Here is a 26,510-nt window from a genome sequence, read left to right on the forward strand (position 1 = left end):
TTTTCCAATATTGTATTCCTATTGTATTTTTCAAATTGTTTATATTGTATTTTTCTATTCTGTTTATCAATATTGTTTCTTAGTGCATTTTCCAATTGTTTCTATTGTGTTTTTTTCAATTGTTCCTGGCAAAAATGGTGTTTGAAATTAATTTAAAAACGTGCAAAGATCCTTGCTGGAATTGTATTTGTAGGATTAAACGTCGCCTTTGCAGGTAAATAAAGTTATTGTGCGAAAATTGGTTAAAAAATTTTTTTTTTTTTCGTAATTATTTATATGTGAATTTTTAGTAATACAATTCAATGTTACATACATACGAAAAAAAATAGAATTTTCACCCCAAAATCTGTATAAAAATTAACTGCAACAAATTTTATCTTAGTTGAGGGCGCCACCGTCTATATGAATTAGCATTGGTTAAAATTACTCCCAACAAAATTTATCCTGCGTTTTTTCTTTGTATATTCTGTAAAATACTAATTCAAATAAATAAAAATTTGTCTCAAAAATAATTAATGACAAATGAAATTCCATAAAATGAAAATTCTAACTAATGTCCAAACAAACGCATTTAGGAAAAACATTTTGAAGCAAATTTTAAAATTAACAAATTAATTCTGATTTTTAGGGGCGCATGATTATTCCCCAAATTTCAATTTCATAATTTTCAACACATCGAAATTCTTATTATCGAAATGTCATTTCACATAAGTTTTATATTGCGAAATACCATTTAACATAATTTTTATTTTTTCGAATAATCCTTTATTCTAATTATGAAATTGAAATTTGGGGAATAATCATGCGCCCCTGATTTTTATAACAAGTATATATAAATTGTGATTGGATCAATTAAAAATTTTGTGAGAAAATTATTTCTGTCAAATGTATTTGTTCTTATTTATGGGATATTCTAATTTTATAAAGAATTTTAAGACTCTATTTATGCGTAGTCCCTACAATTAGTAGATCTTTTTTTTTTTTTATTATTGTTACAATTGAGAACTTATTTAACGTTCTCATAAAAATGATAATTTATTCGTGATCTTCCGTAACAGGAAACGCGAAAGCTTGTTTTAATTTATAGTTGAGGTAAAATGTATTAAAGTATCACAAAGCACGAAATTGCTTTAGATAAGACGGAAGAAGATTGACTTCATATAGATTATATCTTGATCCATTCATATGGATTTTACCTTATTTATATTTATTTTTCATTTTTCTATTAACTAAATATTTAATTTTTTATTTATATGCATTCAATTATTATAGTTACACTTTTATGTTCTAATATTATTTCATTATTATTATTATTATTATTTATTTTTATTTAGACAAACGATAAAAAATCAGTGGGCGAAAAGAATCTATACCAAAGTTTTTTTTTAAGTAAAATACTATACCAAATACTCTCTAATTCTGAATTAGTTAAAAATTTTTAATTTTAACTCATTTGAATTAGTGACTCAATTTTTGCTTTTGAATTCTTGTTTTAATTTGTATTTTTATTATATTCATTGTATTTTTAATTTGTTTTTGTAAAGGAAATTTTATTAAAAATCTATTTATCTGAATGTTATCGTTTTGTTATTTATAACTTATTTTATAATGTATTCTACTCGGACGTTAAAGATTTCATAATTATTAAACATTCAAAATATCTTGAAAAAATTATTTAATTTTTTATTATTTTATTATTGAAAAAAATTATTTAGAAAAACTATAAATATGTATATATATGAAATATGACAATTTATAGAATTAGAAAATGATTGAAATTATATCACAGTCGCGTAATATGAAAGACCACCAAGATTGAAGAATAATATGTATAAGTAAGAAAAAGGAGCGGTTTTGCGTAGCCACAGAACCATGTACTAAGAATTTGCTTCTTGCATGCCGACGAGGCTATTTCCCGGCTATATAGCGTTATCCTCTCGCTACTCTTGAAAAAAGACCCATTCCATATTACAAGCATACCATGGCATCCGGCTTACAGGAAGCCACCACTAGTTTCAGACTTTTAGTTTGGTGGAGTCGTTGTATGATTTTGCGAGAATCTCCTATATATGTAAGTAAAGTTGAATATTCTGGTTTTAGTGAGAAGTCCCGTGGGAAGGCAAAGTATGTACCTATTGTGTCCCCTCTCTCTCTCTATACCTCCACATGCATGAAAGACCATAAAATCTCTCTGCCTCAAAGACACGTGTTCGCGTTTCCTTTCTTCTCGAACCGACGACAACGACGACAGTTACTTTCTTATATTTACTGCTAAAAATTTTAATCTAGGATTTGTACACACAAACTTTCATTTTCAATTTCATCCTTAAAAGGTGCCAAAGTATATAAAGGACATTACACAATTTCTGCAGCTGTGGTTATTATTTCATTTTTTTTTTCCCTCCTTTTATCTTATTTATTCGGACTGTTCGATAAATAATTAAGTTTCCGTACAGAAAATGGTTATGTAAATGAAATTCATTTCTAAATTAGAGATTGCTTATTGTAAAAATCTTTTGGAATTTAGATCAGATACTTTCGGTTATTTTATTCGCTGTTCGATAATTTTTCTTTTTTTTCGATATTCTGAAAAAAAATTATAATGCATTTGATTATTATATAGGTATTTATTCTATACAATTTTTTTTTTTTGGTAACTTAGATTAAATCCGATCAGATCAGTCCTTGTTTGGAAATTATATGAAAATAATGCGAAAATTAAATTGTATTAGTCAGCAAGAACGTAAAGACAAATTTGGAATTAACATAAGTCAATCTGCAATTAGTCTGCAACAATCTGAATTTTGTTCGATCCAAAATTAATCCAAAATGAGTCTGGAATAATCTGAAATTTTTTATGCAAAATACTCGGTATTAGCCAGCATTAATCCCGAATTAATATGTACAAAAATAGTCCGCATGAAAATCCTAATCATACTAGAAAGGAGTCTGAAATAATTATATGTATGTAGCGTTACCGGATTTAGTTATATAAGTCAAAAATCTTTAAAAATTTGTATGTAGAAATCTGCAACAATAATGATTTTGTACCTATATACAAATTCTGATTTAATCCAGACTCATTTCGGATTAGGATTTTAGATTATTCCGGACTCATTTATTTAGATTAAATTTTTTGATCGACCTAAAATCGGATTGTTACGGATTGATTTTATATAGAAATTTCAGACTACTTTGGACTTGTTTCTTTGTCTTTTTGTCCAGATTAATTTTAAATGTGCAAAAATAATTTAAAACACAGAATATTAAACTCTAAATAACCCTCTGTAAAAAATAGATACACTGAAAGAAATTTTTCATAATTACTGCCATATAGTTCTTGCTGTTTCTTTCATATCGTATATAACTGAATTAACATGGAACTGTTACTGCTATACAGTTTGGGTAATCCAACCAAACGAATAGTACTTCTAAAGAGCAAGATGTCTAAGGTCCGGTTTCACCAACTATGGTTAAAAGTTAAACAGCGATTAAAGCCAATTTAAACGCTCATGATTGGTCGGTTAGGGATTTAATCGCTGATTAACTTTTAACCGGAGTTGATGAAACTGGCCCTAAATCAGACTTCACATGGTTAATATAACCTAACTTACCTACACAGAAAATTAAGAGGCATTAAAATAAGCTGCAACGCTTATTATTTTAATCCAATTTTGCTTATTTTAATACCAAAATGGATTAAAATAAGCAAAATTGGATTAAAATAATAAGCGTTGCAGCTTATTTTAATGCCTTTTAATTTTCTGTGATAGCATATATTTCTTTCCGTGTACACCTGTCAACAACTTAGAATTTCAATGGATTAAAATTTCACTAGTCCCTCCCTTTAATATTTCAAAAATACAATATGAAAAATAGTATAGGTATATAAAAAAAATTACTGAAAATAGAATACACAATCAAAATTGATTTTAATTTCGAAAATTAAATTTAATTTTTGTCTATATATATACAGAAGATAAAAAATAAATATAAAATTGATTGATACCAAGGGACTAATATTCTTTTTGTAATTAAATTGAAAAAAAATTTTTTTATGAATATATTTCCATTATAATATTATATATATATATATATATATATATTAAGATGTATAGAAAAATGTGAACTTTTGAGTAGTTTCCTTAGTAAAACAACACAATTCCATTAGTTGGACCGATAAATCTAAAATTCATGCTGAGAGGTGTGAAAGTCGTATATTAATCCTTATCAATCATTCTTTCCTCAAGGGTCGCGCATTCCTCAAAGTCCACATGTCCTTTATTCATTTTTATTTTTGTGGGATCAGAAAAGGAAGGTCGTTTTTCGACTTTTCAGGCCCTCGCTCTATTATAATCCCTCCTCCGAAACGACACTATAATATACAGAGCACCTTGCACGCATCAGGTATATATATATATATATATATATATATATAATATAGAGAGAGAATGAGATGAAAAATAAAAGATACACATATATAATGTGTATAAGAAGATATGCACCGTGCATCCCAAAAAAAAAAATTATTAGACTTTAAAAATTTGAAGAAACGAGTTTTTCTATTTCCATGAATCTCATTTTTCTTATATATATGTATATGTGTATGAAAATTACTCTTAGAAACTATTCATGTCTCCTGAAAATGTTCACGTAACACTAAATTATCACAGATTTTACGATTTACAGTCTTGTTTTTCAAGAAACACAATGCGCGCTCTTCACTTTAAGAAAAATATCTTATGTTGTAAATTATATATCGTTGTATATATATTTGAAGTAATATAATTTCCGTTGAGGCAATAAATTGAAGCAGTAAGTAAATATATAAATAATATTTAATATGAAGCCATTATGTCAAACAATAAATTTTAAAATCTAACCTCTGAGTACCTAATTTTAAAGTATTGTAAAACAAATAACTATATTATTTGTTTGAATTAAAAATTATAAAATGTTTAATTTAAGGGGTTACATCCAGTTGGACAGCCGAAAAAAGTCGATATTTTAGGAATTTTTTCTGGGAAAACTATAGAGTATTTCAATTCACAAATTAATGCACATATAAAGAGTATACTTTTAACTTTATTTTTGCATAGTTTATTTATAAAAATTATTTTTTTTACACCTTGTATAAAATATTTTCTGGAGCTCCTTCGAATCGAGACAGCTAGCGGTGAGCAACGTTATTTCTCAACTGGATCATCTAAAATTAAAAATCCAAGATTTTTTCGTTAATATAATACATTATCTTGTGATTAATCGAAGGAATAGACAAAAAAAAATAATTTTTCACAAAATGGCGCCTTCAGAAAGCGGAAGCATCGATTTTTGACAAAAATTCACGACTTCAATTGTTTATAAAATGAAAAATATTTATTGTAAAAAAAAAACCTTCGATTAATCACTAAACAATATTATTAAGAAGCTTGTGTTAAAATCTGAGACCGATCGGTTCAGCCGTTTTCGAGAAATCTTGTTCACCGACTTTAAAAACATAGTTTTGAGAAAAACGCATTTAAAGTTTCAAAACCACTTTGCTCATAATAAAAATTTTTTTTTCAACTTACATCGAATCGTCTATGTCGGATCACCTTGAAATTTTTTCAGGGTACTCTTAAATAAATATACTTTACGAAAATGCAATAAAAAAAATCGATTTTTTCCAAATTCTAAGTGGATGTAACCCCTTAAACTTAAGGGTTAGTTTAGAATGGGCGCATGTAAATTTCCACTGGAATTCTATAGTAGAACGTCTGAAATGTGACATATGTTTATATTTTTACACCTGCCACACCCTGCTTTTTCTATTCTAGTTCCCAGCCCTGTATCGAAAAAAAGCTACCATTCCCTGCTAAGTGTCACAATTCGGATGTTTCACCGTTTATTTCATATTCTCAATAAGATTCTACCATGATTCTTAACCTAAAAAAAATTATTTTTCGTGTATCGTTCGGAGATAATTTTAAATTAAATTTTATTCTGTGTGTATTTTTCTCCAAAATACGTAAAGTACAGTAAAGATATACTAAATTTGAATTAAACATAATATGGTTCAAAAATATCGCAGTGTACGGTTATAAAATACAAATGTCTATTTTTAATTAAAAAGTAGATCTTTTCGAAAATACATAATTAAAAATTCAAATTCCTTCTTAATTGATCTGTAAAGTTTCATTTACTTAATGGATCGATTTTCGAAAGGTATATATCCAATTATGATTTTAAATATGAACTTTATATAATGTATAATCAGATCTTTTCTGATGAAGTTAAAATCACGCTTTAACAATAGATATATAATCATTTTCTAATTGTATGATAATGTTCTTCAAAAATTCTGTTGATGAATAGCTATATATATATATATATATATATATATATATATACACTGACAATAGTGTATAGAGTAATTTTCGTTATAAAAAAGAAAAATGGAGAAAGAAAAAAGAAAATTATATCTAGGGTTAATTGAGAAAAATTTAAAATTGAGGAGCGGCGACTCTTGAATTCTTTGCACACAAAAGAAGAATTTCCTTCACTCCACATTCCCCGTCACGTTCCTCAATTAGCGCTGCGTAATCACTGTTTCTTAATTATCACAGTGACGTAGGCGACAGTGTTTGTTTTTTAATAATTCAAGTTTATATATATATATCTCTTCTGAATAAGACATCATATATATTTTTTTTCTCTCAATTTAGAAATTTTTCAATTCGATCTGATTGGTACAACGAAAATAAAAAAATTCTAAAAATTTAGAATATATACTTGGCACCTATTTTAGAATATTTTATACTTAAATTCAGTATGTATAATGTTCATAAAATTAGAAAATTACATACTGAATTTAAGTATAAAATATTATAAAATAGGTGACAAAGAATTATAATATATTCTAAATTTCATAATATTTTTTTTTCGTTGATAAAAATAAAAATTAGGGCGCATGATTATTCTATAAAAATCAGTAATTTTCATTTTAAAGAATTTTATTAGAAACAATTATTTTTTAAACGAATTTTCAATTTTTGAGGGCGCATGATTATCCTATTAAAAATGAGACTTTATATATAAAATAATTTCAATTAAGGCAAATTTTATTTTAACAGCATTGTCATTCAATAAAATTTTATGTGATTCGAATTTTTAAATTCCAATTAACCGAATTTTAATTTGTACGAATTTTTAAGACGCCGAATTTTCATTTTTTTTCTTTTTATTTTTATTGCCAAGTTTTTATCATAAAATCTGTGAACGTTAAACTAATGGTCTTCCTGGTTAGTTATATTGACCTTGTCAACAATCTCCCACAAATGACAAACGTCGTGAATCTCTATAATAGCGTGACGGAATGTCAAAGAACAATAAGTAACACTTCTGATATTGTCGCACGAAAGCGGAAGTTAAAAGCCGGCTTGTTTGAACAATGATGAATGATGTAATACCAACAATAGAAGTTTGTATACTATCAAAAAAAAAGACAATTTTTAAAATATATTTTTTTTATTTATATTTTTTTATTTTTGTCACTTTTGAAAATTACAGAATACAATAGTAGAGTTTCTTTATAATGAGTATTATGAGGAAAGAGGAACATTTCACTTTCACTTTTCTTCATTGATTTTTGAAATTTTAAAAATCTGTATAAATTAGATATTATTATTAATATGTCTATAAAAGAAAAAAAAATTCCATTTAAACGAATTTTTAATTTTAGGTAATATTTATTTGACAAATGACCGACAAACATAACCTACAAAAAAATTTCGGCAAGAATTTAAAAATTGTCCAATCAGAAACTAACAAGAAAATTGTAATTGGTCAATTTTTAAATTCGCGCCAAAATCTGTTTGTTGGTTATGTTTGTTCGGACATTTTTAATTTCGGTCAAATGAAAATTTTACTTTTTAATAATTCTATCAAATATCAAATTCGTGGAAATAAAAATTAATGAAGATTTGGTGAATTGCAAATTCTGGAATTTAAAAATTCGAATCACTTGAAATTCTGTTGAAGGAGAATTTAGTTAAATTAATATTTGATTAAATTCGAAATTTTTCTAAATAAAAAGTTTGGTAAAGAAAAAATAAAATTTTCTGAAAGCTAAAAAAAAAATAAAAATTCTGACAAACAAAAATTCGGTAATTAAAAAATTGCTCCCTTTTAAAAATATTTATCCATTTTTGTAAGGTCCATCATTTAAATTTTTGAAATTTTTATATCCTTATCGAATTCAACGATTCAGAAACCTGAGTGTTTCAAATTTTCATGAAAATTAAAAAAGTTTTAATTAACTTTTTCTTCCTTGCGGCTATAGTTGTCATATACAGACGTAATCGCAATGGAGTTAAATATATACATCTAGATGCAAAAAAATATAAAATTTGTCTCAGAGGATAAATAAATATTTATTTGTTTCAAATAAATTTCTATTTGATGCAAATAAACTTTTATTTGCATGACCAACAAAATTTTCAATTTGAAACAAATAAATATATAATATAGTTATTTACTATACTTCTGCGAGAGACAAATATATTTTTATTTAATTTTAATAAAAATTGTTTGAATAAAAAAATTCTCTGTGTATTTGAAGTTAAATATATTTATTTAGAATATAATTTTTTCAAGTGAAATATTTTCTGATTTATAAAATTTTTAAAAGTGATATAATTTTTTTTTTTATATAAATATTATATTCTTCTTTTCTTTGTGAAAAAAATTTTATACAACTTCACACTGAATCTGTTTTTATAAACAAATAATGTTTATGAAATATGATAATAATTTGTAAAAAGTTTATTAATAAACTTTTTCTTTGTTCTTATGCAAATTATCATGTTTTGAAAATTATTTATTTTGTTTTTATCATTATTATGGTAAAGTTAAGAGAATTCTTTATTCAACTTTTCGTTTAGACCAAAATTGCAAATGACCGAACAAACATAACCTGCAAAAAAAAAAAAAACATTTGGCACGAATTTCGAAAATTAATCTATCACAATTTTTTTGACAGTTTCTGATTTGAGAATTTTTAATTTCATACCAAAATCTTTTTGTAGGTTATGTTTGTTCGGACATTTGAGCAATTTCGGCCTCAAATGAAAGTTCAAACAAATGAAAATTTTATCATTTAAAAATTCTAATCATTTAAAATCCAGTTGAATTAATATTCTGTTACATTAAAATTCGGATAATTGAAAATATATTTTTAGGTTAAGAATCATGTGAAAATGTTATTGACAATAAATATGAAATAATCGGTGAAACATTCGAATTGTGACACTTTGCAGGGAATTGTATAGCTGTTTTTCGATACAAGGGCGGGGAATTATAGAATAGAGAAAAGCATGGTGAGGCAGGTGTCAAAAATACAAAGATATGGCATATTTCGGACGTTCTACTTGATTTCCAGTGGAAATTTACATGTGCCTATTCTAAACTAACCCTTAAGTTTGAATCAAAACATTTATAATTTTCATTGCAACAAATCTCTATATTTAAATTAAGAATTCTTTTTTCTAAGTTTATTATCAAATAATATGAGCACTTTTTTCACAAAAACTGTAACAGTACTTTCTCAGAAATTACATTAAAAAATGCAATTTCCATTTGGAAAATTAATAAACGCTAAAAAATACACGACCTAAGATTTACCAATCACGAAAATAACAAAAAAAAATTTTATTAAATATTTAACATATTGATACTGCTTTACTGATTGTGACAGCCCTTTGGTAGATTATGTATTTCAGGTGGTTAGCAACAGCGCCAATCTCCTCCTTTCGGCAAAACTGCGAAACGTCTGGTGACATATATAACCTGCCAAACGGCTGTCATAATGAGTAAAATATGTTATGTTAAAATACTTTTTTTTTTGTTATTTTCGTGATTGGTAAATCTTAGGTCGTGTATTTTTTAGCGTTTATTAATTTTCCAAATGGAAATTGCATTTTTGATTGTAATTTCTGAGAAAGTACTGTTACAGTTTTTGTGAAAAAAGTGCTCATATTTAATTTATTGACATGAAATTTTTTTTTATTATTTTAACTCAAAAAAAGTTTTAGCTGGTGTATATCTTGCCAATAATCAATTATCCATAAAGGAAAAAGCATTTTACCTTCTTGTTTTCAAGAAAAGGCTGTTGAAAATTTTCCAAAATTTTAATTTCAATGTAGATGACGCTGCCTTACTTGGACCTGGCCTTAAATTGGTTAGTTAAATTTAATTAATTAAATTAAAAAAATAAATAATAATAATAATTGAATAAATAATATGACGATAAGTTAATTCCGAGTATTAAATGAAATGAAATGATTAAATACGAACTGATATTGACAAAGATATCTTTATTAATGTATACTTTAAAATTTTAAAACAAAATTGTAATTGAAGACGAAATAAGAGAAGTAAAGATAAATTATACTGATTTAAAGATGTATATATACGCGAAAGTGTAATATCAGTTTTCCAAGGTCTTGTTTAGGAAGTGAAGAACATATCCAGATTCAGAATCTCTGCTCTTCGCGCAGTCTTGAATGTTCTTGGTTGTCTTTCCCCTTCCTTTTTGATTCTTCACTCTCCTTATGCCTCGCGCCTCTTTGACGCCAGAATTCCGTGCGTTGCACCGACAATGCAATGTATATATATATATACTCTTTGCAATACCTCAAGGTCTTAAAAATATAAATTTTAAATCACCAAACACTCCTTCATCTCTATATATATATATATTTAAAGAAAAAAAAATTAAAATCTCTATCACAATTCAAAGTCAAATTTATATATTCTTTAAACGTTAAATATACAATGTTCTCAGAAATATTTTCACCTCTTTATTATAATTTATTATTTTGTTCATTATCATACTGAGTGGTTTATTATATTATTTATTGTATTTATTATCATACTGATAATAATAGGTTACTTATTGTTATAAGAGTATTCATTATCATATTGAGAGATTTTCTTAATTTGAAAAGAAAAATAAATTACAATTGAAAAAAAAATGTTGATTTTTTTGAAATATTAAAATATTCGAAATTTTTTTATTTTTACAAAGATATATCATTTACTGTAAATGAGAAAATTATTATGTGGTATGTATATATGTAGAATGTTGATGCAGATTAAAAAGGTTTCTTTTCGCAATAATGTGTGTGATAAGCTAGAAACCATAATATGTAATATATAATGTGAAAGGTGTACATACCTTAAGTCTTCCTACATCTCTGTATTTGTTGCATGCTTGTTTTATTTGCCATATATGGTTAATAGAATGTCAGAATTGTAGAATTTAAAGGTCTTTTCAAACAGAAATTATCCAATACAATTTTCTTTTGAATCTATAACGCAGTTTCTGTCTTTTATATTGAATTATTATTTACACCCAGAGAAATGATATATACTTGTCTCAGAGGGGCGGATGAATTTCCCATTAAAATAATTAATTAGAATTAAAAAGTTATATTAAAAATAATTATTTTTTTAGAAGAATTTTCAATTTTCGAATTAAAATTTGTCTGAGATTTTCTTTTTATATACGAATATTTGTTTTTTTTAGCTATCTAATTTTAGTTTGGCAGAATTTTTATTTTATATTTAATTTACTTGATTTGTTATTCAAAAAGAATTTTAATTTTGCAGAATTCTCATTGAATCGAATTTTTAAATTGACAGAATAAATTTTAATTCACCGAATTTTTATTTGTACGAATTTTTTTTAAGACGCCGAATTTTCATTTGTCCGAAATTACAAAAATATCCGAACAAACAATCGACAGAAAGATTTCGGCTGAATTTTAAAAATTGACCAATCACAATTTTCGTGATAATTTCTAATTGGTGAATTTTAAAAATTACGCCGAAATCTTTCTGTCGATTGTTTGTTCGGTTATTTTTGTAATTTCAAACAAATAAAAAAATTCGGCGTCTTAAAAATTTGTATAAATAAAAATTCGGAAAAATTAAAATTCGGTGAATTGGAATTTCTGTCAATTAAAAATTCGATTACAAATGAGAATTCTGCTAAATTTATTAAAATTCATTTAAATTACAAATAAAATATATTGTTTTTTTTTTCTTTAATTATACGCAGTTAAAACTATAAAGTTATAAAATGAAAAAAAAAATGAATAATTTTTGTCAACTGCTGTACTTTAATCGTCCCATGAATCAGCTGCCAGTTCACGTTTCAGACTCAAATCGAGAGACTACGAGAACGTAACAGGTGGTTCGATCGAAATAGGACGTCTTACGAATGTAGATGCAATAGATTGCAAACCCACAGCTGATGCAGTTACTATAAGAGTTGTTTTTTTCATTTTGACATTCCTTTTCCTTCTTCAATGTGCAGTCATTTATATATAGTGTAGTGTTTGTCATCTTGTGATCGTAAATAATTCTTTTTTTCCAACTACTGTATTCATTATTATTGATTATTGGCATGATATTATGTACTTTCAAAGTAATTGAAAATCAATTTTTTTTTAATCCTATAATTAATTAATAATAATGCCACGTGAAAAAATTCACTGGAATTATTTGTTGTTTTTTTGTTTTATTTGTATAATACTATTTATGAAAGTATAAACAAACAAAACTTTTAGATTAAAAACTTATTTGACTGACCTAACCAAACCTAATCTAACCTAACTTGACCAAACCTAATCTGACCTGACCTAACCAAACCTAATCTAACATGATCTGACTTAATCTAACCAACTTGACCAAACCTAATCTGACCTGACCTAACTTAACCTAACCATTTGTAACCTAAAAAGTTATATGAAAAAAATTTGTCGAAATTTTTAACAGGAATTTCCGCAAGAGATTTTAGTGGTCAATTCCTGGGAATTTTTTCACGCGCGGGAAATTAATAATAAATTAATATAGGGTCAGTTGGGGTAAATGGGGACAAGAAGTTTTGGAGCTTAATTTACAGTTTTAAAATTAAGTTCAACGTCAATATTTTAACCTCAGATCACCTGCAAGAGGTTTTGAGTATTGACAAGCTTTTATCTTGACAATTGGCAGCAAGATAAAAAAAGTTATCGCTCAATGCATAATAACTTGAAAATCAAAGTCAAACTGTTTCAGTATTTTGTCGAGCATTTCAAAGAAAACAGACTTAAAAATCATACCAAATTTTTTTTCTTATTCCTTATGACTCCCATAACAGAAATTTATTTGAATTTTTGATTTTTGTCAATTTGGTTAATAATGACAAGCTGTCCTCATTTACCCTGAGTTTTCAAATTTTTGGGGTAAATGGGGACAGCTTGTCATTATTAACCAAATTAACAAAAATAAAAAATTCAAGTGAATTTCTGTTATGGGAGTCATAAGGAATAAGACAAAAATTTGGTATGATTTTTAAGTCTGTTTTTTTTCAAATGCGAGACAAAATACTGAAATAAAAAAAAAAATAAAAAAATTTCAATTGGTTCAACTATTATATATCTACTACAAATTTTTTTCAAGTTTTTTCATCCCTTAATACAGTAATATATACTTATGAAAACTTTTTTCTTAAAACTTTCTTAGAAACTATGCTGTTCCCATTTACCCCGAATTTTATGAAATTTTCTAAATTTTGGGGTAAATGGGGACAGTCAGTTTTATGCGTTTAAAGCTTATCTAAATTTTTTTCTGATGCATAAAATTAATCCTGGGAACGTAAATAACAACTTAAAAAAATATAAACCAGCAAATATTACCTTTTAAAGGAAGAAACTTACGTAATTTGTGAAAAATAGCGATTTTGTCCCCATTTACCCCAACTGATCCTAATTAAATTAATATTTAACATTAATTAGGGTCAGTTGGGGTGAATAGAAACAGATTTGCTAAGTTTCACCAATAATATAAGTTTTTTCTTTTAAATCGCAATACTTTCGGTTTTTTGTGTATATTGAGTTATTATTTAACTTCCGTGAAACAATTTTATGCGGGGTAGTAGAAAATATGGGTATCATTAAATCGCAATAATCAACTGTTTCTATTTAACCCTAAGTTTTTCAACTTTGCTAAAATTTAGGGATAAATATGAAACAGTCATTATTTCTAACAAAATATAAGAAAAAATTAATTTGAAGTATGCAAATGTTAAAAAATACAAAGAATTACGTAAAAAATGGTGTTAGTTATAAAATAATTCAAACTAATGAATAATAATATGCATTACATAAGTTCAAAAATAAACCATGTTAAATACTATGTATTCTGATGAGAATATAGATGAATACAATTTTCAATGCATTTTTATAATGCTGAAAATAGTGTTGTATAGTTGAATCTTTGTTTTTCCATATTACTTTTAAATATTAGAATTATATTAAAAATCCATTAAATGAAGGAAAATAGATGTGGTATTAATTTTGACGATTTTTATATTTAATATATTATTATTATTATCATTATTATTATAATTATTATTAAATATTTAAAATCACACATCCACACCAAATTTTCCTTTGTTTAATGAATTTTTAATGAAATATTGTATAATACAATATTCCCTGGCGGATTCGATTTGCGTAATGTCTACTTAACTAAGCGGACTTTAGGTAGACATTAGGTAGACATGTAAAAAAACGTATAAAAAAGCTATTAATCGACTTATTATGATAAAAAAAAGTTGATAAAAGGGTAAATGAATGTTTATAGAGTAAATTCGTACAAAATTTGTAATTAATAAAGCAATAAATAATTAATAATGAATGGAAATGTGCGCGAGGTACCTGATCAGTTTAGCTGTACAATTATTTTCGTGCTATTTTCATGAAAAGAATATAAATTAACTGCAAAAACAATTGATATTTATAAAAAAGTGTAAAATTGATTTAATTTTATTGTTTGCAATACGAATTATTAAATAATAATTAAGTTTTTATCAAATGTGAATAGTGTTGTGAAAACCTGTGAAAACTAATGAGTTACTACATTACCGATCGCATATGAGAGATGGCGCCACCAGTTTTTACAATACAGTGCGAGCATGTTTTCTTCCAAGCTTTTGCTTTGAAAGAAAATAAAAAGTGAATTTTAAAATGCAGAATAAAGTTATACAAATAATTATTGATTTCATAATTGTTTCTCGTCCAAAATTACGGACATGATTGCAGCTTTTTTGTTACACTCATCGAGAACTTTTTATTATCATATGCGATCGGTAATGTAGTAACTCATTAGTTTTCACAGGTTTTCACAACACTATTCACATTTGATAAAAACTTAATTATTATTTAATAATTCGTATTGCAAACAATAAAATTAAATCAATTTTACACTTTTTTATAAATATCAATTGTTTTTGCAGTTAATTTATATTCTTTTCATGAAAATAGCACGAAAATAATTGTACAGCTGAACTGATCAGGTACCTCGCGCACATTTCCATTCATTATTAATTATTTATTGCTTTATTAATTACAAATTTTGTACGAATTTACTCTATAAACATTCATTTACCCTTTTATCAACTTTTTTTTATCATAATAAGTCGATTAATAGCTTTTTTATACGTTTTTTTACATGTCTACCTAATGTCTACCTAAAGTCCGCTTAGTTAAGTAGACATTACGCAAATCGAATCCGCCAGGGATTGTACTATTTAAATATAATATTGAAAAATAAACCAAAATTGGTGTTGTCCGCTTCTCGTAGAATGTCCTATATGTTAAATTTGAATTTTTTAAAGTAAATCTTAAAATTTTTGGAAATTTTCTATTAAAATTTTTATCCTATTTTGCCGGCAATCATTAAATTGTAAGTTTTCAAGTTTTTTCCCATTTTTTTTTTTCAAAATTTTATCCTTCTGTTACAATTAAAATTTTTTTTTTTTTAAAACTTGCATTATATATACGTCATTTACTTTTAGGAAAATTTATCTCTTAACAGAGACAACTAAATTCTAAAAATTATCTTTCCAGAGTAGACGTTTTTAACAGAATATATTATCATTGGGTAAATCTAAATCTTTATTATATACGTTTGGTCATTAGCAAAAATAGTAAAACGGATGTTTTAAATCTTAAGAAAACCTTGAAAAAGTGATTAACAGAGGCGACAATTTATGTTTAAAGTGATAAAAAGAAGAGACAGTTTTTTTCATCTTCAATATATATATATATGAAAAATAATAATTTCATTTTAGTAGAATATTACACGAATTTTCCACAATTTTGATAAATAAATATGCTGAAGGAATATCTATATATATATATATATATATATATATACATATCTCATTAAATGCAATAGAAATTGTCAAAGTCATCGAGATTCAGTTTCTGAGAGAGAGAGAGAGAAGTTTCCCACAATTTGTATAATTGAGTTTGCTTCCGATGATAGAGTCTGATGTGAAATAACTGTACAAATTGGTTGGAAGATTAATGTAGTGATACAGTTGGTAAATTGAAGTTGTCAAGGAAGTGTTTAAATTATAAAAGAAAGAGAGAAAAAAAAAGAATGTATATTTTGCAAAGAATGTTTCGTTTGTTTTTTTTCTCCTTTTTTGTTCATTGTGACATATTTCGTAAAAAAAGAGACTCTAAAAAAAGAGGTAAATTTTCACTTTGACGTTTATTGCATTCTAACCCTAAACTATTATAGGTCAATATTTTCAATATTATTCTTTGAATTTTAGTAAAATTTTACACACTCAGAGAAATGGTATATATTTGTCTCCGAGCCTACTAACTCATTTATTTGTTGCAAATATATTTCATTTCATTGAAATAAAAAATTTATTTGAGCCAAAGAAAAATTTATTTCTGACAAATAAAATTTTTATTTACGCCAAATAAATAAGTTAATAGGCTCTGAGACAAATATACGTTTATTTAACTCAAATATATTTTATTTCGTTCAAATAAATCATTTCTCTGGGTGCATAATTTTATACTGATGAAATATAGTCGAAATTTCATAACTACAATTAAATTTCTACTTATAATATTCAGTATTATTTACAATTGAAAATAAATAAAATTATTTATTTAACTTTCTGCTTATGCTAACTTATTCCCACTCTAGCGCCACTGAACGTAATTTCCATAATCTCCCACCAGGTGTCCAAATTGACGCTTTTGATTGGTTTCCATTGTCCTCACTCGCCATTTGTGATAATTCTCATCAACTACCGCACCCTGCTCTAGTAAAAATTTAGTGACTTTATTGTTAAAATTAAAAGTTACTATAAAGTTACTAAATTTTTACTAAGTTGACGAAAATTATGACAAATGGCGAGTAGGGATTTTAGCGAGTGGGAGAGTTAAATATAGTCGAATCTGTTTTACCGACTGCTGATAAAACAATAGAAATAATTTCTATAATAAAATTCTACACGGAGAAAAAGAAAAAGTAATTTTTACTACTTTCAGAGTAAAACTGGACCAACTCGAAGTTTCTGCGCATCTCTGGCAATTTTTACTCCAAAAATAGTAAAATTTATTATTTCTGTAGTAAATTTTACTGTTTCCGTAGTAAGTTTTACTATTTCTAGAGTAAATTTTACTATTTTTGGAGTAAAAATTGCCAGAGATGCGCAGAAACTTCGAGTTGGTCCAGTTTTACTCTGAAAGTAGTAAAAGTTACTTTATAAAAGAAATCTTTTTTCTCCGTGTAACAAATTAATTTTATGCGTCTCGTAAAAACTTTATTAATTCAAATGTAGAATTAATTTTTGTATTATTTTTTCTGTAATTTTTTATTCAAAATGATTGTTAAAATTTACATTTCAAAATAAATGGAAATTCACAATCAAAATAAATGGAAATTTACATTCATTTTGTGTTGTCATTGCAACACACCTTAAATGACTATTAATTTAACTAGCGCATTAACTCCATGACAATTGTCATTATATCGTTACAACTCAATTATTCCAGTTCACTGATCAAGCTGAAATTTTCTATTACAAAATTGTGACTTATTTTTATTTTCTTAATCAGTAAATAACTGCCAATATTATGTTATATATTGTGGGTATTAAAGGATTTTTGGGTGGAGAAAAATAATCTGTTTATGGTTACATTTGCGGGACCTTTAATGTCATTATAGGGTCTTGAATAAGAAAGACAAATTAGTGCTCTATTGTAATAATTACGCATAATTTACCTTTGCTAATTATCTTTTTAATTATATTCATAAAGTTTTAAATGTCTATTATTATATATACTAGAGGAGTTTCGACCCCTTGAATCTTAAATTTTTGAGGTTATGTTCGTATTTTAGCTCTGAGTTTTTAATTTTAAGGTTATGTTTACTGATATGAATCTTCTGATATAAAAACTTAAAATCTTACTTTGAATTTTGACATTATGTTTGCTTTCTTGACCAAGAAATTGATCTATTTTTTTGAGGTTATGTTCGCCGATTTAAATTTCAAACACAGAGTCCTCTTGATTTTTTATAGTATTTTGATCCTGAACTTTAACATAATTTTAAGGTTATGTTTGAACATCAGACCAAAAAACTAATAAACCTGAAAACATAACCTCCAAATCAAAAATTTTTTTATACCTTTTTGAATATTTTTTGAAAGTTATGTTAATTTAAAATTTTATTGTTTTAAAAAGGTGCGCCATATTTTTTTTTCTTTTTGTAAACCATACCGGGGCGAAAAAAAAATCAACACAGATTTGTCCAAGCTATAAAAATTCCACTGAAAATATTTATCCTGCGAGGATTTCATGGAATTTTGACGGAAATTCCAGCTGGAATTTACAGAAGGACACTTTCCTTGAAATCATTCTACTTGTGCGTGCGAGAGTATAAGAAATGTATTAAAATGAACAACACAAATGAAAGTTAAATCCTCTTTGAAAAAAATTTTTATAAATTTTGTTTTGTCGTTCTCTAACGTTATTTCTAATACAGTTTTTCTAATTGTCTTAATATTGTAACCACAAAAAAAATGATTTTTATTAATGATGTTGCTGAATGTTAAGAAAATCAATTAATGAAATCATAGTTACAAAAAGGAAGACTCGAATAAATTGTTTGTTGGGCGCCAGTCCTTTCTTGGGACAAAATAAAAAAAAAAAAAAAAATAATTAAGGGACAAAAGAATTGAATTGATTAAATAGATTAAATAGATTAAATAAATTTTTCTTTAATCATCGAATTAGTCTGGAAAAATACACAAGGCCACCAGGCAAATTATTTTTGAGACTGTCAAATTCGACAATTAAATCAAAATTATTTTTGATTGTTAAATTAGTCTGAAGAGTACACACGGCCACCAGGCTTTTACTCAAAGACTGTCAAATTCAATAATCAAAGGAGACGCAAAGCAAAGAAATGATTCAAAATTCAAATTAAATTAAAAATAGTCTTCCTTTTACTCGGCCTGCCGCAGTCCCAATTCTTGGTTAGCAGTAGAGAGGGCGGTTCGGAAAAGCCACATTCGAAAAGATTTTATTATTCAAATTAAATAAAACATGAGATTTTCTAAACAAAAGATTAATAAATTTCTTTATTTTAAATTTTTGAACATGATAAAATTTGAGTCAAGACTCGATATAATTCAAAATAAGGAAATAATTACTTATTCTTTCTTTTTAAAAGAATAAGGATTCTTTAATTCGAGGAATGGAAAATGGAAAAATAGAGATGGAAAATTAAAAATGGATACAATAATAATTAAATTAAATGAACGACATTTCAATCAATTTTTAATTAAATTTAGAAAATTAAATTCATTCTTAAATAAATTCCAATTCAATAAAATAATCAATTAAATTCAAAAGAAATCATTTTAAATTAAATTAAATTAAAATTCTAAATTAAATTCAGATTTAAAGAAAATTAAATTTAGATCTAAGGAAAATTAAATTCATTATTGAAAAATTCAAACAAATAAATAATTTTGAGATATCATTCATAAATGGGAAAATAAAATTTTACCAGAGAATTCCAGAATCAATATTTTATCAAAATGGCTGACGGCAACGAATATCTCCAATGATTCCCAAACAATTCCTTTTTTATTATTTTTGAATCTTTATATATTTCCTTTATCCTTTTTATATTTCCTTTTTATATTTAAATGATTTATATATATATTTTTCGATCGAGATCCCAAAAATCAAATTAAATTAAATGATAAAAAAAAGCGTCTAGCTTACACGAAATCACATTAAAGAATGATAAAAAAAGACGTTGTTTGTTTTCTCCTAGGAGATTTTCGTTATCAACCAAAAAAAATGAATATCTAAAAAAAATAAAAAGATCGGGACAAAAAAGAAAGTTTGACGGTCGGTAAAAAGATTTTCATCTATATCTTGACGCTGATTGGTCCAAACTGATTAAGTGCGAAATTCAAATTCAATAATAAAAGTTGACAAAAATTGTTTTCTTGAATAATAATACTTCTTCTTGATTAACGATTTTAATACGTTAATCCGACGCAAGATGGTAAATCTTTATAATTCTTCTCCAATATAAATATTCATGAATTCGGAATTAATATTGAAATTTCCAAAGATAATGCCACAGTTAAGTAAAAATCTTCAAACTTCAAATTGACATAAATCCAAAATATGAAACATTTTATATGGGCTTTGGCTACCCGCAGCAACAGAAGTTTCAAATAACAATTTAAAAATATAAAGAAGCCTTCCAAAAATCATAATAATCTCGAGTGTTTCGCCAGGAAACGAAGTCAATAATATTCTTAGGGTGATATTTGCATAAAACGTGAAAATACTTGGCATCTCTCAATTATCCAATTAATGGGTACATCGGAAGTGAATATTCAAGAATCCAAATTTTAATAATAAAAATTTATCCAAATAATCGATAATAAAAATATATCCCAAATAATCGATAATAAACTTCAAAACATCCAATTATTGATGACATCAAAATTGAGGTTAGGTTGACCAATAAAAATATTCAATATAATCAATTTTTCTCAAAGTTTTTCTAAAATCTTGATATTTTCCTTAATTTCTTGTTTCAGTGAATGTTGGCTCGAAAATACATAAATAAAAAGGGATTACAGACATTAATTCTTAATATTAAATTATTATTAAATAAGATTTTTCCATTTCTCGAATCCATAATGTGATTTCGTCTAGTAAATTTTTGATATTAAAATTATCTTTTTCGGGAATAATAAACAAAGTTATTTAATATATTGAAAAATAAAGAAACCTTTGTGATTTGTAAAATTGTAAATTTTACAACGTCACAATATTGTCTTAATATTTACTTTTTTGTAAAAATTTTTTTCTAATTTTTCGACTTATTTTAAAATAAGATGCGACTTTTTCGACTTTTTTTAACAACACTTTTTATAAAATTTGGAAAATAAAATACGACTTTTTTTTTAGTATATGCATTGTAGCTTTTATAAAATTTAATTACTTAAGAAATTTTTAACAAAAATTTTTCGCTAAATTAATTATTTTCAATAATTTAAATAAAATTCTTCAAAAATTCAATTATCTGAAAATGTTTTTTAATTTAATTTTACTACCTACTTTAAAAGTAAAACTGGAACTGTCTGCAGCTTCTGCGCATTTCTGTCAATTTTTACTCTAGAAGTAGAAAAATTTACTCTGGAAATATGTAGTAAAATTTACTCCTGAAATAGTAAAAATTATTTCGGAAATACATAGTAAATTTTACTATTTTTAGAGTAAAAGTTACTTTATTCGTTTTTACATTTTTCTCCTTGTAAAAATTCAAAAATTGTTTGAAATTTAAAAAAAAAATTAAATTACCAAAAATTTTAATTCAAAATAACATGAAATTGAATTATTTCCAAAAATCTAAACTTAATAATTAATAATATAATTTCAACCAATAACTTCAATCAATTTTTTTTTTCAAAAAATCAATTAATTAAAATGAAATAATTTCCTTTTATTTTTTTAAAATTTATTTTATATACGGTTCTACCCGTATATTTTCAATAAATAAATAATTTAAAATTATTATCAATTATTAAAATTTCTGTAAAATTTAATTATTCATAAAAATTAAAAAAAAAATTGAATTTTAATTTAATTTCAATTTAAAACTTAATTTTCATTGAATCGAATTTTGAAATTGATAGAAATTCGAATTCACTGAAATTTTTATTTGTACGAATTTTTAATTGATAACATTTTTAAGACTCCAAATTTTTAATTGTCCGAAATTACAAAAAATAAACAAACAAACAGTCGACAGAAAGATTTTGGCGTAATTTTTAAAATTGACGAATTAAAAAATTATATATCAAGAAAATCGTGATTGGTCAATTTTAAAAATTGCGCCAAAAAATTTGTTTTGATTGTGTGTGTGTTCGAACATTTGTAATTTCGGACAAATGAAAATTTGGCACTTTAAAAATTCTTTCAATTTAAAATTCGTATATAAAAAATTCGGACAAATTAAAATTCGGTGAGTTGAAATTTTTGTCATTTAAAAATTTCATTGAATGAGAAAATTATATAAAATTCAATTAAATAAGAATTCTGTTAAATTACAATTCTCTTAAATAAAAATTCATTTAAATTAAAAGTCATATAAACAAAATGATAGTAAAATAAAAATTCTTCAAAAATAAAAAATCAGTAGCTAAAATTTTTGTTATTAAAAAATTCGTCTAAAAAAAAAAAAAAAATATCCGCGTCAAATTTTTAATTCGAAAAATGAAAATTCGTCTAAATATTAATTATTTCTTAGAAAATTCTTTAAAATTAAAATTCTAATTAATGATTTTTATGCGAGATAATTATGCGTTCCTTATTTATGCGTTCCGTCTCAAAAAATAAGCACTATATATATATTTTTTTACCAAATAAACTTATAAGAAAAAAAAAGAGAGTACAACATTTTTACTATGTGAAAAAAAAATACCAATATCAGCAAATAATTTTCAACTGTGCGTGGAAATAAAATAAAAATAACGAGACAATAATAACTCATATAACGTGGCAAAAATAAAAAAAAAAAAAAAATAATTTTTTTTTTCCCACACTAAAAAAAGCAAAATATTTAACGCCATATAAACAAAATTATGAGACAGGTTATTGATGATCAGAGAGTTTCAAGAGAGATTTAAAAGCGATCCCGATCAAGAGAGAGAGAGAGAGAGAGAGAGACTTCAATGCCAGACAGGTAGTTAGGCGATATCGAGTCACCCTGTATAGAACGCACGAGAAATCCAACGACGAGTGGGAGTCAGGTTTGTGTATAAAGAAATAGTGGTGGGGGAGTGGGACGCTTGGAAATAAAGGGGGGTCAGTGCCGCCGCTTTAAAGCAACGATGAAGAGGAATGGAGGAGAAATACTCTCGGACCATGTTGAAGAGAGAAATAGTATGGAGAGGGACGAGGTTCACCCATAGGGACACAAAGTTGTTCCAGGGGCAGAAGGGGGTGGGAGGGGACTTTCCAGAACCACTGACGGCGGCGGCGGCGATGGGGTAAAGTGAAGCCAACAAACTCAGTTCCAAGTTGGAGTGACGCCTGGACTCTTCGTTGTGTCCGTTTCGTTTATATCAAACTTTTCAAAAACAAATTCACGTGTTTTATTTTATTTCATTTCATTTTTTTTTTTTTTCAATTAATAAATTTTCTTTTCGAATAATATTTTTTTCGAAATTTTTTTAATTTAGTGATACAAAAGAAACACGTGGAGGAAATAAAAAAGAAAAGTGATCCCAAGTGTTGGAAATTTAATTTGGAAAATTTTTTATTTTTTTTATTTTTTTGGAGAAAAAATTTTTCCATTGTATGTACACATACTGAGAGGGTGCAATTAAGGCAGTTAACGGAGTTGGGAATACCTGTCTGCCGCCGGTCTAAAACCGGTAGGAGCATTCTTTGGGAGTTTGTGTTTTGTTGTGTGCGGAGTTATATATCCTCGTGTGTTTCGCAGTGAAGTGTGCGCGCTCCGAAAAATAAGGAGGGATCGTCTTTTAACATTGAATTTTCCTAGAAATACCATTTGGCAAAATAGGGTGCAAATCAGGCAGAAAAAAGAAGATATAGGAGAGAGGGTCAATAGAAAAAAAAAACCCATGGGAAAAAAAAATACACAATAAAGGAATGAATAAAAATACGAAATAGGGAAAAGAAAAAATAAATGCAAGAATTTAGAATTTACGAGAAATAAGAATTGAGGGAAAAAAAGAAAGAAAAGGGAAGGTTAGGGAAAAAAAGGAAGGTAAGCAATACAAAAGAAAATAAGATATAAAGAAATGAAACAATAAGACAACATAAAAGGGTATATAAAGAAGAAGAAGAAGAAAAAGCTAGCGAAGCTGCTATCAACGAATAAAGAAAATTCCAAATTATTTGCAAATAAAATTTTATTTAAGAACCAAAAGGGAATCTTCTAAATAAAAAGATATTAAAACCACGAAAAAAGAGTAAAAAAAATCTCAGAACTTGAAAAGAATATTAAAATCAGAAAAATAAAAAGATTGAATAAAAAATGAGACAACTTTGATTTTTTGTGATTTGAATAAGAGAAATTAGAAAAGGAATAATATATAGAATGAAGAATAGATTGTCTTCCGATATTACAGGGAAGGAAGAAGGTAATTGAAATTCTCCTCGTGTCCTGCGTGCGAGCTGCAAAGGTGTGTCCATGAAGCTTGAACGAAGGACGAATTGCTGAAGAGCCACGCCATGAGGATCCTCAAGACCTTGCACTGGTAGGTTGTTCTTGAACGTTCGAGTTTTTTTTCGTCCCCCCCCCTCCTATTTATATGCCAATAATTTAAAATTCAAATAACATTTTTTTTTTTTCTTTCAATAATATATTTTAATGAATACGCAAGAAATTAGTTTTTGTCAAAGAGAGAGAGAGAGAGGAAAATAAAAATCAAATACTCATCATCATCGTTTGAAAATTGTAAAACTTGTGTGTCACGTAGGAATTGTAAAACCGCCCACTTATATATATATAGAGAGAATTCTAGTCACTCTCGAATGCGTGAGTATACTCTACTATCTGATGACGAAGCTTGATTGTTGAGCATTTATGAAAAGTCTGGGAAAATCGTCATTTAAGTATTTTATAAGAGCTGGGCAATTTGTTATGGAAGGAAACTTGAAGATTGTAAACATATAAATTATAAAAAAAAAATATATATATATATAAATATATGTGGAGCGAATTGATAATGCAATAGAGAATAAAAATTATGCAGAATTATGCAAAAATTTCCCGTCATATATTAGATTAGATATGGTATAGAACAATATAGAGACATTATAAAGTGTTTTAAATCAAATATGCATAGTTTAGAGGATTTTTGAAATCAGGTTTATAAACTATGTAAATAACTTGGGAATATATGGGAAAATTAAATGGATTAAACGTTTTTGAATTCCAAACGTTTGATATATAAATGACTCGAGAAATGAGTCAATTTTTAATAAAATCGAAAAATATATAAATAGGAAATAGTTCTCGAAATGACTCGTTTAATAGGAATGGATATTATGTTCTAAAAATCATTAGTTATAATTTTCATTTTGTGGAATTTCATTTGTCATAATTATATTTTTGAGACAAATTTTTATAGAATTTTGCAAGAATTTTCATCAAAACAATTTTCTATATTACCAAAATTTTATATAACCGAAAATTCACTTTACAGAATTTTTATTTGCTCGAATTTTCATTTAACATAATAGGTCATTTTGAAGAATTTTTATTGGGTTAAATTTCATTGCGCATAGAATTTTCATTTTATTCATTCAGATGAATTTTCATTTGTTCGAATTATTATTTGATATAATTTTCATATATAACCGATTTTTTATACTATATAGAATTTTTATTTAACCGAAAAATCATTTAACAGAATTTCTAATTGATAGAATTTTTTATTTGTCCGAAATTGTCAATGATCGAATAAACAATCGACAGAAAGAGATTTTGGCGCGATTTTTAAAATCAACCAATCACAATTTTATGGATAATTTTTGACTTTATCATAATTTTCTACTGACACTTTAATTTATAATTTATTCAATGTTTTTATTAATAAATAATTCAAAATAATTTTTTTTCTTATTCTTGAATGTTGTCTTCTTACTGTAAAACAGTTTTTATACTTAAACAATATAATAATTATTTTTTTTTTACTTTATCCATTTTTTGGACGAACTTACTCGACTCTTCTCTAACTAGAAATTCATTAAACGAAAGAAAAGATACAGAAAATTTGTCTGAAATTTATTTATTAATTCGTATATTTTCATTAGTGTTCATTAAAACTGTCAAAATAAAAAAAGAATCACAATTTTTAAGTTTCCATTAAAAAAAAAACAATTATAACAGTTATAAAAAAACCAAACTGAAGTACTCAACGTTTATGATAAACGATTTTTAAAGAAATAATTTTTTAAAAATGAAAAATTCTACAATTTTTTGCCTAAAAAATATTTTTTTTATAATTTCTTGATTAATGAAAAATACAAAAATTATTTTTTAGGCAAAAAATTATAGAATTTTTCATTTTAAAAAATTATTTCTTTAAAAATCGTTTA

The 26,510-nt window shown here is 25.7% G+C and overlaps 1 protein-coding gene across 4 annotated transcripts in view; it reads left to right on the forward strand.

Moving 5' to 3' along the window:
- LOC127283756 (protein PALS1) overlaps window positions 1–26,510 on the forward strand; it is a 222,585-nt gene that overhangs the window by 151,430 nt on the left and 44,645 nt on the right. Inside the window, exon 1 of one of the 4 annotated variants that reach the window (XM_051308831.1) lies at window positions 23,406–24,664. The exons of the other annotated variants lie outside the window; for them this stretch is intronic. Within the exon in view, the coding sequence (XP_051164788.1) occupies window positions 24,639–24,664 (26 nt within the window). The 5' untranslated portion in view covers window positions 23,406–24,638. Of the gene's footprint in view, window positions 1–23,405; window positions 24,665–26,510 lie in introns of those variants that run through there. 4 annotated transcript variants of the gene reach the window in all.

Source organism: Leptopilina boulardi, unplaced genomic scaffold (genome assembly GCF_019393585.1).
Source record: "Leptopilina boulardi isolate dan_hultmark-lab unplaced genomic scaffold, ZJU_Lbou_2.1 LbouV2_310, whole genome shotgun sequence".
Lineage (NCBI taxonomy): Eukaryota > Metazoa > Arthropoda > Insecta > Hymenoptera > Figitidae > Leptopilina > Leptopilina boulardi.